Source organism: Stegostoma tigrinum, chromosome 25 (assembly GCF_030684315.1).
Source record: "Stegostoma tigrinum isolate sSteTig4 chromosome 25, sSteTig4.hap1, whole genome shotgun sequence".
NCBI classification, from domain to species: domain Eukaryota; kingdom Metazoa; phylum Chordata; class Chondrichthyes; order Orectolobiformes; family Stegostomatidae; genus Stegostoma; species Stegostoma tigrinum.
The window spans coordinates 4,523,458-4,537,768 of NC_081378.1; the positions used below are offsets into that span (position 1 = coordinate 4,523,458).

Consider the following 14,311-nt stretch of genomic DNA (forward strand, 5'->3'; position numbering starts at 1 on the left):
ACCCTACCAATGCCCCTCATGATTATACATATGGTTATAAGGTCATCCCTCAGTATCCGATGCTCCAGGGACAATAGCCCCAGCCCATTCAGTCTCTCCCTATAGCTCAATCCCTCCAAACCTGGCAACATCCTGGCTCAAGATAATAAAATGTGAGGCTGGATGAACACAGCAGGCCCAGCAGCATCTCAGGAGCACAAAAGCTGACGTTTTGGGCCTAGACGCTTCATCAGAGAGGGGGATGGGGTGAGGGTTCTGGAATAAATAGGGAGACAGGGGGAGGCGGATCGAAGATGGAGAGAAAAGAAGATAGGTAGGGAGGGGATAGGTCAGTCCAGGGAAGACGGACAGGTCAAGGAGGTGAGGATGAGGTTAGTAGGTAGGAGCTGGAGGTGTGCCTTGGGGTGGGAGGAAGGGATGCGTGAGAGGAAGAACAGGTTAGGGAGGCAGAGACAGGTTGGACTGGTTTTGGGATGCAGTGGGTGGAGGGGAAGAGCTGGGCTGGTTGTGTGGTGCAGTGGGGGGAGGGGACGAACTGGACTGGTTTAGGGATGCGGTGGGGGAAGGGAAGATTTTGAAGCTGGTGAAGTGCACATTGATACCATTGGGCTGCAGGGTTCCCAAGCGGAATATGAGTTGCTGTTCCTGCAACCTTCGGGTGGCATCATTGTGGCACTGCAGGAGGCTCATGATGGACATGTCATCTAAAGAATGGGAGGGGGAGTGGAAATGGTTTGCGACTGGGAGGTGCAGTTGTTTGTTGTGAACTGAGCGGAGGTGTTCTGAAAGCTGTCCCCAAGCCTCCGCTTGGTTTCCCCAATGTAGAGGAAGCCACACCGGGCACAGTGGATACAGTTTACCACATTGTCAGATGTGCAGGTGAACCTCTGCTTAATATGGACAGTCATCTTGGGGCCTGGGATAGGGGTGAGGGAGGAGGTGTGGGGACAAGTGTAGCATTTCCTGCGGTTGCAGGGGAAGGTGCCGGGTGTGGTGGGGTTGGAGGGCAGTGTGGAGCGAACAAGGGAGTCACGGAGAGAGTGGTCTCTCCGGAAAGCAGACAAGGGTGGGGATGGAAAAATGTCTTGGGTGGTGGGTTCGGATTGTAGATGGCGGAAACCTGGTTCAGAGGTCTCTCAGCAGGGTTTGCTGTGCTGATCCTTTTACTGATCAGAAAGGTGCTTTTTAATCTTCTTTCTCCAGGTACTTCCGCTTGGTTGCAGGAGTCACAGGGTGAGTGGTTCAACTTATAAATATTGCTGACTTATTAATTAAAGGTTGCAGCTTACAGCAATGGTTAAGGGGAAATAAACAGCCTGAGATGGTTTTACTGCATAACAAAAACAGCTCTTTCCTGCCCATAAGTGCGATGGCTTCTGACCCAACTATTCACGCTTTCATGCTGTTCAGCTACCTGGGAACTAAGCATGGAGGCAGGCTGGAATGCTCTGTCATTGATAATTAGTCATAAATCCACAGACCAAACAGCTGCTTGTTGGCAGCCAAAGCTCCAACTGTACACGATCCCCGGCTCTAATTTGTCTGTAACTAAGCCTTCCCCACTATTTGAGCCAATAGCTGTTTAACAGCATTGCAATGACTGTCAGGAACTACCTTTTAAAAACTGCAGCAATCCTTGGCTCTTTTCCTATTTCAGTCCAAACAAACCATAAAAATAGAAAGATCCAATCTTTACACTTTAATCAAATTATGTACTTGAAATAAATTAGAGAAAATGAGAAATTAATGAAAAACAATTCGATAATAAATTCTAAAATTTTGATATATTTGTGGAAGGAAATGATTGGTTCAGGATAAGTGTTTATGATAATTGAGCAAAAATAGCAAACTGCTAGAATGATGACTTGGGATGGACTTCTCAAGGGTCGAGCTTCAATGGAAACAGTGGATGCAGTGTACCTGGATTTTATCAAAGCATTTGATAAGGTTCTCCATGGTAGGCTCATTCAGCAAGTAAGGAGACACCGGATCCAAGGAAATTCGGCTGTTTGCGTACAGAATTGGCCGTCCAATTGAAGATATAAAGTATTCAGCCTGGATCTTGGTGACCAGTGGTGTTCCGCCAGGATCTGTTCTTTGTGATCTTTACAAGTGACTTGGATGAGGAAGTGGAAGGGTGGGTTAGTAAGTTTTTCAATGACACGAAGGTTGGTGGAGTTGTGAACAGCGTGGAGGGCTGTTGTAGGTTGTAACAGGACATTGAGAGGATGCAGAGCTGGGCAAAGAAGTGACAGGTGGAATTCAACCCAGAAAAGTGTCAAGTGATTCATTTGGACGGTTGAATTTGAATGCAGAATACAGGGTTAATAGCAGGATTCTTGGCAGTATAGAGCTACAGAGGGATCTTGGCGTCCACATCCATAGATCCCTCAAAGTTGCCACCCAAGTTGATAGGGTTGTTAAGAAGGCGTATGGTGTGTTGGCTTTCATTGGCAGGGGGATTGAGTTTAAGTGTAGTGAGGTTATGCTGCAGCTCCATAAAACTCTGGTTAGACCACATTTGGAATATTGTGTTCAGCTCTGGTTGCCTCACTGTAGGAAGGATGTGAAAGCTTTAGAGAGGGTGCACAGGAGATTTACCAGGATGCTGCCTGGACTGCAGGGCAGGTCTTATGAGGAAAGGTTGAGGGAGCTGGCGCTTTTCTCATTGGAGTGAAGAAGGATGAGAGGTGACTTGATAAATGTGTACATCTTGATAAGAGGCATAGCTAGAGTGGATAGTCAGAGACTTTTTCCTAGGGTGGAAATGGCTATTATGAGGGGGCATAGTTTTAAGGTGATTGTAGGAAGGTATAGGGGAGATGTCAGAGGTAGGTTCTTCACACAGAGAGTGGTGGGCGTGTGGAATGCACTGCCACAGTGGTAGTGGAGTCAGATACTTTAGAGACATTTAAGGGACGCTTGGATAGGCACATGGATGATAGTAAAATGAAGGGTATGCCGGGTAGTTTAATCTTAGAGTAGGATAATAGGTCGGCACAACATCGTGGGCTGAAGGGCCTGCACTGTTCTGTGTTTCTTTGTTTCAATGAAGGTTTTGAATTCGTTGTCCCTTGATTTTACTTATTAACGTTTATTGCACTGTTGCCTAAAGATCTTAATAAGGGAATAGTGACTTTCCCATGGTTGTCAGTTAGCTTCTGTCAAAAACCGTTGTAATAATTGTTTATGGGCAGTTAAACCAAAATTGTAAATGTTGACTAATCAGCGGTACTTGTTGCAGATTATCAAGATGATAACTTGGACAGCAAGGAAAGCCTGGGGCAGGCACTTGACACAGTTATTGTCACAGGTATGTTTTTGCTTCATTATCTATACGTTGTACGGAAAATAACAAAATATATGTTGTACAACATGGGATTAGGGCGGTCAATTCTTTGTTGACTGTTGTGATCATGATGTGCCTTCTGTGCTGTAAACACTAAATGTGGTAAAAGATTATCAGGGTAGGCAGCAATATGGAGTAATCGGATCAGCCAAGATCTTATCAGGCTTCAGGGGCTGAGTAGCTTACTCTTCCTCCTAATTTGTGTGGAAAATGTTTATACACTTCTTGCTAGTACTCCGAATGCTTTTCCATTTTTACTATTTGTAGTAATGCTGACTCACCTTGAAGCTTTAGGCTACAGAGACAGAAATAGTTCTCATGCATACACAAAACACCCTGCTGTTCCAAATTCTCTCGTCACCCATACACAATGTTTATTTTTTGAAAATTTCTTTCTTTGTCTTCTCTATCTGCCAGTCACAAACTAACCTGGTCAGAGATTGCCAATGTGAACTAGGTGTTCAGTCAATCATTAGTAGATGTGTTCAGGTAGCCTTGTCCTGTGCATTTTTATTTCTTAAAGATATTGTTCTTCCCTTGGCAAAGTACAATTGCAATATGTAGTTTACACCTCCACGTGACTCAGGAACTCATGTCCATGGTATAGGTTATTGGTATTATCATGTACTGTGCTACTGTATTAATTAATTCCTGTCTTCTCGCACCAAGGCAAGAGCTGAATCATAGAATCCCTACAGTGTTGAAACAGGCCCTTCAGCCCAACAAGTCCACACTGACCCTCCGTGAAGCTGACCGAGATCCATCCCCCCCATAACCCACCTAATCTACACATCCCTGAACACTATGGACAATTTCCCATAACCAATCCACCTCGCCTGCACATTTTTGGACCTTGGGAGTAAACCGGAGTACCTGGACGAAACCCACACAGACACAGGGAGAATGTGCAAACTCCACGGTCACCCGAGGGTTGGATTGAACCTGGGCCCCTGGCGCTGTGAGGCAGCAGTGCTAACCACTGAGCCACCGTGCTGCCCCAATTTTTTTCCCAACTATTGTATTCAGTACCCCGACCAATGAATGAAAGCATGCCATATGCCATCTTGACCACCCTATTGACCTGCGTTGCCATCTTCAGGGTACAGTGGACCTGAACACCCAGATCTTTCTGTGCATCGATTTTCCCCAGGGCTTTTCCATTTACCATATAGTTTGCGAACTGTAGCTGAGTTGGGAAAGAGTCTACCACTTATTCATGTTGCTTTTACAGGGACATCTGTGAAATAATTTTGAAATATTTGCTCAGGATAGAAAACAAGTAATGTTATTTTGTGGAAGCTAAAACTGGAAGGTTCACATTATAGACAGAATCATCAATATGTACAGAAGGAGGCCACTAAGCTCATTGAATTGCACCTAAATTCCCTCTAATTTTGTTACCTTCTGAGCAGATCTCTGAGGTCAGTGTGTGGAATTGGAAGTCAGTGCTGGGAATAGAGTTGACATGATGATCAGTGTACATGGACAGTTGTGTGTCTGTTCACCCTCACAGCTTAGAAGGAGTACTGACATCCTCTGGTCCCTTTAAAGAGCAATCCAGTTCTCTTCTCCCTAACCACCCGCCTTTCCAAAAATATTTATCCGCTTTCCTCTTTGGTGACCTTTGAATCTTTGTCCGCTGTCCTATCAGGCAATGTTTTCTGAATCCTGGCCCCCTGATGTCTCCTGCTGTTTTACCAAAAATTTTTAATCAGTCCCCTCAAGAAATGTACTCAATGACATGGCCTCCACAGCCTTCTGTGGCAGTGAACTTCATAGATCCACCATTCTCTGGCTGAAGAAGTTTCTCCTTGTCTCCATTCTAAAAAGGTCTTCCCTTTACTCTAAGGCTGTGCCCTCTGGTGCTAGACTCTCCTACCAAGGAAGCATCTTCCCCATATCCACTTTGTCCAAGCCATTCAGTATTCTGCAAGTTTCAATTAGACTTCCCCCTCATCCGTCTAAACTCCAATGAGACCCAGAGCCCTCAAATGTTCCTCATATGTTAAGCTTTCCATTCCTGAGACCATTCTTTTGAGCCTCCTCTGAACTCTCTCCAAGGCCAAGGGCACACAGCCTTAGAGTAAAGGGAAGACCTTTTTAGAATGGAGATAAGGAGAAACTTCTTCAGCCAGAGAGTGGTGGATCTATGAAGTTCACTGAGATATGGGGCCCAAAACTGCGCATAATACTCCAAATGTGGCCTGACCAAAAACTTATAAAGCCTCAGTAGTACATGCCTGCTTTTATATTCAAAAGTCAGTGAATCCAGCTGGGACTCTGGACCTTTACAGAGTAGGAAGAAACCTGTTGCTCCGTTCTGCCTTTGGCACCTTTCTGAAGAACAATCTGAAACTAATCCCGTGTCTCCTGCATCCTGTTGGCTCTTTATCGTGTTCTGCTTCAAATATGTATACGCTTATCACTGAGAAAACTATAAATCTCTGCCGGTGTGCTGTACGTAGTCATGTTTTCCAGGTTCCAGCAACTCCATGAAAGTACTTCCCACACACTCACTCCCTCACTCACTGTCCTGTTAGATATAGCACAGATGACTTGCATGCCAATCAGCATAAGCAGCAAGTGACAGACAGAGCTAAGTGCTTGCACAGCCAACGGATTCAATCCAAACCATCGCCTCCTCTACAAGATGCACTGCAGTAACCCTTCACACCTTCCAAAACAATGACCACGACAATCTAGAAGGACAAGGGCAACAGGTACTTGGCCACAAGTATCTGCAAGTTCTCCTCCAAACCCCTCACCATCCTGACTTGGAAATATATGGCTGTTTCTTTTGCATTGGCTCAAATTCTGGAGGGTCTCTCTCCAGCACAGGGAATGCAGAAGTTCAAGAACGCACCTTCTCGAGGTGCAACTGGGAATGGGCGGTAAATACTGGCCCAGCCAGCAACGTGATCATCCCATGAGTGAATTTAAAAAAAAGAAATTCTTGATTAATACAAAACTAAGATACAGGAGATATGAAATAGACAAAACAAGAAATTACTGGAGAAACTCAGCAGGTCTGGCAGCATTTATAGTGCAAGAAACAGTTAATGTTTCAAGTGCAAGGACCCTTCTTCAGAAGTCACCAGGCTCAAGCTGCTAACTGATTTTCTTTCCCTTGATGATGAGCTTCTCTGTAAATTGTTGATTACTCATTGCTGACTCTGAAATTGGAAGAACTAATATTTTCCTATTTGTTCTGGCAAAATGCTTCAAAAATATTTTAGAAAATCCTTTCTACTAATCCTCTGCTCCTGTTAAAGCAGTTCAAGTATCTTCCTGAGGATGATCTTGAGATCGACAGTGACTTTACTGATCCCAGTGTGATGCTGATGCCCATAGCTGCTTATGGTATCTGAACTATGGTACCCGTGGTTTCCAAACTATTTCTGCAAATTTATCATCACCTGGAGGTAGGGAAAGGGGATAAGAAGATCGATCTCTTACAAAGTGTGCAGGATTCCTTTCTATCAATTAGACTAAAATTCCAATAAGGAGGGTTCACTATTGTTTTGGCAATGGGAATAGACGAGAGCAGCACAGAAGTATATGTAGGACAACACCTGATCAATCATGACCGTAATATAATAGAGTTTGAGATCATAAGTAAGATAAAGGCAGATTATTAGAGTAGAGAAAAGCTGATTTTCAACAACTGAGAATGGAACTTGCAAAGATGAAATAGCTAACTATATCATCAAACAACAATAGTTGTCAGCATTCAACGGAATGCAGGAAAATATCTGCAGAAAGAAAAGAACAAACTAAATAATGTGTGGAACACCATAAGGGAGCAATTACAGAATAAGAAAGAAACAGCAGCGGGAGAACCATTCAATTAAAAGCAAAAGGCTTCGGTAGAAATGGTTGGATAGGATAGTATAATACTCATCAAAAAAAAGACAAAATTCTTAGATCATTATTTTCCTTCAATATTTACCAAATGGCTAGAATATTGACACAACATTGCATGATGTGATGAGCAATAAGATGTGTATTTCTAAAATGTAATAAAAGGGACGTTAACTCAATAACTCAGAGGATAAACTCGTGATCTGGATAGAATCAGATATTTTAACAGAATCCTGGGAATAGGTGTAAGAGGTATTGCTAATATTTAATGATTCTTTAACAAAGACTGTAGTGCTGGAGGACAAGACAATAGGAGGAGGGATGGATCTTGAGGCCATCGGTTCAACCATCTTTCTATCTATGCTATTATATCGACTCTTACACCACATTATTTGGATATTTTTAAAGGTCCTGCTAAAACATTCCTTATTCAACAGGTCTGGCATCATCCGTGAAGAAAAGTCATAGTTAACATTTTGAGTCCAATGACCCTTCCTCAGAATGGTCAGTTTTCTTCACAGATGCAGCCAGACTTCATGAGCTTTTACAGCAACTCCTGTTTTTGTTCTTGATTTACAGCATCTGCAGTTCTTTTGGTTTTTACTCCTTATTCAATACCTATAAGACCATAAGAAACAGGAGCAGAAATTAGGCCATTCAGCCCATAGAGTCTGCTAAGCCATTCAATCATGGCTGATAAGTCAGAACGCACTGCATCTACTACATTACCTCTTACCGTCCAGTAGGTAATTTCTTTCAAAGAGGTTTCATAAATTTGTCATTCTCAACTTGCTTGGAACTGTGATAGATGTACCAATGAAAAGTGGTCAATTTGAAACGTTAACTCTGTTTTTGTTCCTGCTGCTTCTACCAAATCTGCTTGACATCTCAAACATTTTCTAATTCCTTTCAGATTTCCAGCATCTGCAACAGTTTGCTTTTCTCTTTTTAACTCACTTGGCTTTTTTGAGTAATATTTCTAAGATGTTAATTCATTATGAGTCTGAAACCTACATCTGGGCTATTCAGTTTATAATTTATCCTTCAATGTCCCCTTGAACAGAAGTCTCACAATAGTTTTCTTCCAGACCCTGCCACAACTTTTAAACTTCTGATCAAAGCTTCTCCTGTTTCCTTACTGGCTTCTTTCAGCACTCCGGGGTGCTTGCTGCAACAGAACAGTTTTACTTTTAAACATTTATAGTCCTGAATTGATGTGGAGGTGCTGGTGTTGGACTGGGGTGGACAAGGTCAGAAATCACATGACACCAGGTTATAGTCCAACAGTTTTATTTGAAACCACAAGCTTTCGGAGCACTACTCCTTTGTCAGTGAAGTCACCTCTTGGAGGAACGCTTCAAAAGCTTGTCAATTCAAATAAACCTGTTGGATTATAACCTGATGTCGTGTGACTTCTGACCCAATCTTGAATTGCACTGTTTTTTCATGCATGCCAATACAAAAGTCCATGCTTTTTTATTGAATAACTTGGTCTAATTTGCTAGGTGACATGTGTGAGGGGTTGAAGAAGGAAGTGTCAGGAACGACACACTTTTTAAATAACAAGGTTGACAGTGTAAGAATCCATCAGCAAATGATGCCTGGCCACGAAAAAGTGAAGGACGAACCAGGGACTTCAGATTTAACAGATCTGCAAAGCGATACAAACCAGACCAATACCTGTCCTGATGAGCCTCGTTTATCCCAGAGTATCGTCTGGAATGATATCCAGAATCAAACACAGAAATCCTGTGTTTCAGGAGGATACAGATCACCTAGACTGGTCATAGCTGCAAACACTGAAAGATTCCAAGGTATGCTAGAAAGCAATGGTATGTGAATTTTTTTGTTTTGGAGAGAACATGTGAATTTCAATAATCCAGTTTCTTCAGAAAGAATGAAAACATACTCTGTACCAAGTGATTTTTAATGAGCTAAGAAAATGTTTAACCAACCTCCACCCAAAATATTACTGACTCTTGCCTCTCACCAGTTTCCAAACGATGCTCCAACCTCATATCTTTCGAGATGTGAACATTATGAAGGAAAAGAAATGAAGAACACTCCACTGATTTCATCATGCTTTTGTTTCTCTGTTCTGTCTAGTAACAGCAAATGTACAGAACACCTAAGATATAAACGTATCTGATCAATAGAATAGATATTCTTGTCAGTTTACAACACAGGACTATTTGCATGCCCTCTGCAATTGCAGCATGTAATAGACAGGGCTAGTTAAGGTGATTGGAGGAAGGAATAGGGGACATGTCAGAGATAGGCTCTTCACACAGAGAGTAGTGGGCATGTGGAATGCGCTGCCGGCAGTGGTAGTGGAAACAGATACTTTAGAGACATTTAAACGACTCTTGGATAGACACACGGGGGTTAGTAAAATGTAGGGTATGCAGGGAAGTTTGACCTTTGTTGGATAATAGGTCGGCACAACATCGTGGGCTGAAGGGCCTGTACTGTGCTGTACTTTTCTATGTTCTTAAGTGATCCCACAACCAATGGATAAGATCTAAAGAACAAAAGAACAAAGAAAATTACAGCACAGGAACAAGCCCTTCGGCCCTCCAAGCCTGCTCCGATCAAGATCCTCTGTCTAACCTGTCATCTATTTTCTAATGGCCTGGGTCCATTTGCTCCCTGCCCATCCATGTACCTGTCCAAATATATCTTAAAAGAAGCTAACGTGTCTGCGTCTACCACCTCTGCTGGCAATGCATTCCAGGCACCCACCACCCTCTGTGTAAAGAACTTTCCACGCATATCTCCCTTAAACGTTCCTCCTCTCACTTTGAACTCATGACCCCTAGTAATTGAATCCCCCACTCTGGGGAAAAAGCTTCTTGCTATCCACCCTGTCTATACCCCTCATGATTTTGTAGACCTCAATTAGGTCCCCCCTCAATCTCCGTCTTTCTAATGAAAATAATCCTAATCTACTCAACCTATGTTCATAGCTAGCACCCTCCATACCAGGCAACATCCTGGTGAACCTCCTCTGTACCCTCTCCAAAGCATCCACATCTTTTTGGTAATGTGGCGACCAGAACTGTACACAGTACTCCAAATGTGCCGAACCAAAGTCCTATACGACTGCAACATGACCTGCCAACTCTTGTACTCAATACCCCGTCCACTGAAGGAAAGCGTGCCATATGCCTTGACCACCCTATTGACCTGCGTTGTCACCTTCAGGGAACAATGGACCTGAACACTCAGATCTCTCTGTTCATCAATTTTCCCTAGGACTTTTCCATTTACTGTATAGTTCTCCCTTGAATTTGATCGTCCAAAATGCATCACTTCACATTTGCCCAGATTGAACTCCATCTGCCATTTATCTGCCCAACTCTCCAGTCTATCTATATTCTGCTGTAATCTCTGACAGTCCCCTTCACTATCTGCTACTCCACCAATCTTAGTGTCATCAGCAAACTTGCTGATCAGACCACCTACACCTTCCTCCAAATCATTTACATATATCACAAGCAACAGTGGTCCCAGCATAGATCCCTGTGGAATACCACTGGTTACAGGTCTCCAATTTGAGAAACTCCCTTCTACTAGTACTCTCTGTCTCCTGTTGCCTAGCCAATTTTTTATCCATCTAGCTAGCACACCCTGGACCCCATGTGACTTCACTTTCTCCATCAGCCTGCCATGGAGAACCTTATCAAATGCCTTACTGAAGTCCATGTATATGACATCTACAGCCTTTCCCTCATCAACCAACTTTGTCACGTCCTCAAAGAATTCTATTAAGTTGGTAAGACATGACCTTCCCTGCACAAAACCATATTGCCTATCACTGATAAGCCCATTTTCTTCCAAATGGGAATAGATCCTATCCCTCAGTATCTTCTCCAGTAGCTTCCCTACCACTGACGTCAGGTTCACCGTTCGATAATTACCTGGATTCAGGCTCACCAGTTGATAATTACCAGTTCTGCCACATCCAGTCATGAATGTTGGTGGATAATCAAATAGTTAAGGAACTTTCACAAACATTTCATTCTGAACAACTGGGGACCCACCACATCAGTTCATAAACAAGGCTGCTGCTTTTGCATCCATTTTCAGCTTGATGTGCTGAGTGGATGATCCATCGTTGCTTCCCCCGAGGTCCTGGCATTATAGTTGCCAATTTTCAACCAACTCAATTTGCTCCATATAATAGCAGGAAACAATTCAATCCACTGGATACTGCAAATACTATGGGTCCTGTCAACACTCCAGCAATAGTACTGAAGACTTGTGTTCCTGAACTAGGCGCTGCAGAACTACCTGTTTCAGTACAGCTCTGACTCTGGCATCTACCCAATAGTGGGAAGATTGTCTAGGTTTTTCCTGTTCATAAAAATCAGGAAAAATCCAACTTGGTCAGTTTCAGCCCTGTCAGTTTGCTCTTGATTATCAGCAGAGTAATGAAAGGGGTTGTTACCAGGGCTATCAAGCAACACTTGTAAAGGATTAACCTGCTTACAGAATGCCCAGTTAGAGATCTGCCACAGCCACTGAGCTCCTGACCGCATTATAGCCTTGGCCCAAACATCGACAAAAGAACTAAATTCAAGAGGAGAGATGAGAGTGGCAGTCCTTAACTGAAGGCAGCATTCTACTGAGCATAATATCAATGAGCCCTTGCAAAGCTAGAATCAATGGGAGTTAGAGGGAAAACCCACTGCTGTTTGGAGCCATACCTGGCACAAAGGAAGATGGTGTCAGATGCTGGTTATCAATAAACTCAGCTCCAGGGCACCTCTGCAGGAGTTCCTCAGTGTTGTGTCCCAGGCGCAACCATCTTCAACTGCTTCACGAATGGCCTTCCCTCCATCATAAGGTCAGAAGTGAAGATGTTTGTTGCTGATCGCACAATGTTCAACATCATTCACACACTTTGGAATCTGAATCAGCCCATGTTCAGCTACAGTAACACCAGGACAATATCCAAGCTGGGCTGTTAAGTATCAAATAACATTTACACTTGACACATGTCAGGTAATGATAGCCTCCAATGGAGAGAATCTAATCATCACACCTTCATTTTTTTTAGGCATTACCGTCCTTAATCTCCCATAATCAACCTCTTTGGAGTTATCATTGAGCAGAAACTGAACTAGATTTGCTACAGAGATACAGTGGCCAGAAGAACAGTTCAGAGGCTAGGAATGTGCTTACTCACCTCAAGCCTCCCTAAAGCCTGTCCATTATTTGCAAAGCACAAGTCAGGAATATGATGGAATACTCCCCACTTGCCTGGATGGGTGCAGCTCCAACAACGCTCAAGAAGCTTGACACCATCCAGGATAAAGTAATCCCCACTTGATTGGAACCCCATCTACCACTTTCAACATTCTGTCCCTTCGTTGCCTACACACAGTGACAACATTGTGTACCACCTGCAAGATGCACAGCTGTAACTCATAAAGATTCCTTTCTCAAATTGCCAACCTCTAACACCTTGACAGAGAAGGCCAGCAATTACATAGGAACACCACCACCTACATCTTCCCTTTTAAGTCACACACTTCCCTGATCTGGAAATATTTCACTGTTCCTTTAATGCTGCTGGGTTAACATTCCGGAACACCAGTCTGAGCAGTACTGTAGGTGTCCCTGCATTCCTGGAATTGAAGCAAAGACGGCAGTTTGCCACCACCACCTTCAGGGTGTTTAGGGATGGGTAGTTAGTACTGGCCTAGCCAGTAATGCTTCTTTCCCATGAACAGCCAAACCAAAAATCTACATCTCCAAGTGTGTATGTGTAATTTTTTGATGACAGTTATGGAAACCATGCAAATGCCATGTTTTGTCTGATGCCATAAATCAGTCTTGTAATTGAAGAGGCACAGGGTCATTGAGTTATTTTCCACATGCATAAGAGAATCTAAAACAAACGTATTCCAGTATTTTCTATGTTATTTAAAAATTTAACATTTTCAGACTAAAAGAATTTTTTGGCATGTATAGAGTAAGTTCAAAAATGTCTATGTCACGGAAACCCCCACCAACGACTGATGGTTGTGTGGTCTGGCCATCTGAAATCATAGGATAGGAGGGCTATCCAATGAGGAGAGGTGGAATAAATGAATGTATCCTCTCTTCTGTTTAGAAGAATGGAAGATTGAAGCTTCGCATTGAAGGATTTTAAATTCTGAGAGGGCTCAATAGAAAAGCTGCAAACGGGATGATTCCCTGGCTGGTGAATCTAGAAAATAGGGACAGTCTCTGTATTAGAGGCAAATCATTTAGGATTAAATGGAGAAAGAATGTCATCATTTGGAGGGTTGTGATTCTTTGGAATTCTCTACCTCAGAGAACTGTGGATGTGGTATTGTTGAGCATATTCATGAATAAGATTGGTCTGTTTTAGGGCACAGAGGAAGTTGAGAACTATGGAGATAATGCAGTGAAATGAAGATCAACCATGGTCTCATTGAATGGCTGAGTAGGCTCGAGGGGCTGAATGGCTTCTTCCTGCTCTGATTTATCTTACTCATTTGAAGTGGCTACTGAGCTAAGTTTTTGCAACAGGGTAAGGTGAAGGACAAAGAAGAAGCTGTACACACCCTCTACTCACATTAATGACAAGTAGATGTTTACTTCCAGTCACTCAAATGGTGACAGCTGGCCCATTAATCTGCATCACGCTTTGAATCCAAACATCTTAATGATGTTACTGAGCGAGAAGGCAGAGGAGGAGCCAAGTCCTGCACTCTGAGTCCCACTATCTCTTGGGATGGCCTGCCCCGTGTGCCCAAAGATCCTGCAGGTCAAGAATCTGTCTGATCTGTCACATGAAGAACAATGGCAGGATTTGTGACACTGAGTAGATATCCTCAAGTCAAAGACTAGCCAACAATCCTGGTACCATATTCTCAAGAAAGGAGAGGTAGCAGAGATTCTGAGGATGTGGGTGTACAAGTGCCTGAACAATATTCATTTTTATATAGCATCTTTAATGTAATAACATTTCCCAAGGTCTTCACAGGAGTGCTTTTAAAGCAGGATTTGACATTATTGGGGCATCTGGCCAAAGCTTGACCAGATGTAGGTTTTAAAAGGAGGAAAGAGAGGCTGAGAAGCTCAGTT

General features: G+C 43.1%; 1 protein-coding gene across 2 annotated transcripts in view; it reads left to right on the forward strand.

Moving 5' to 3' along the window:
* bend7 (BEN domain containing 7) overlaps window positions 1-14,311 on the forward strand; it is a 43,651-nt gene that overhangs the window by 1,621 nt on the left and 27,719 nt on the right. For both annotated transcript variants that reach the window (XM_059654828.1, XM_059654827.1), the window contains exons 2-3: window positions 3,245-3,313; window positions 8,716-9,024. In XM_059654828.1, coding sequence (XP_059510811.1) covers window positions 3,245-3,313; window positions 8,716-9,024 — 378 coding nt within the window. The remainder of the gene's footprint in view (window positions 1-3,244; window positions 3,314-8,715; window positions 9,025-14,311) is intronic.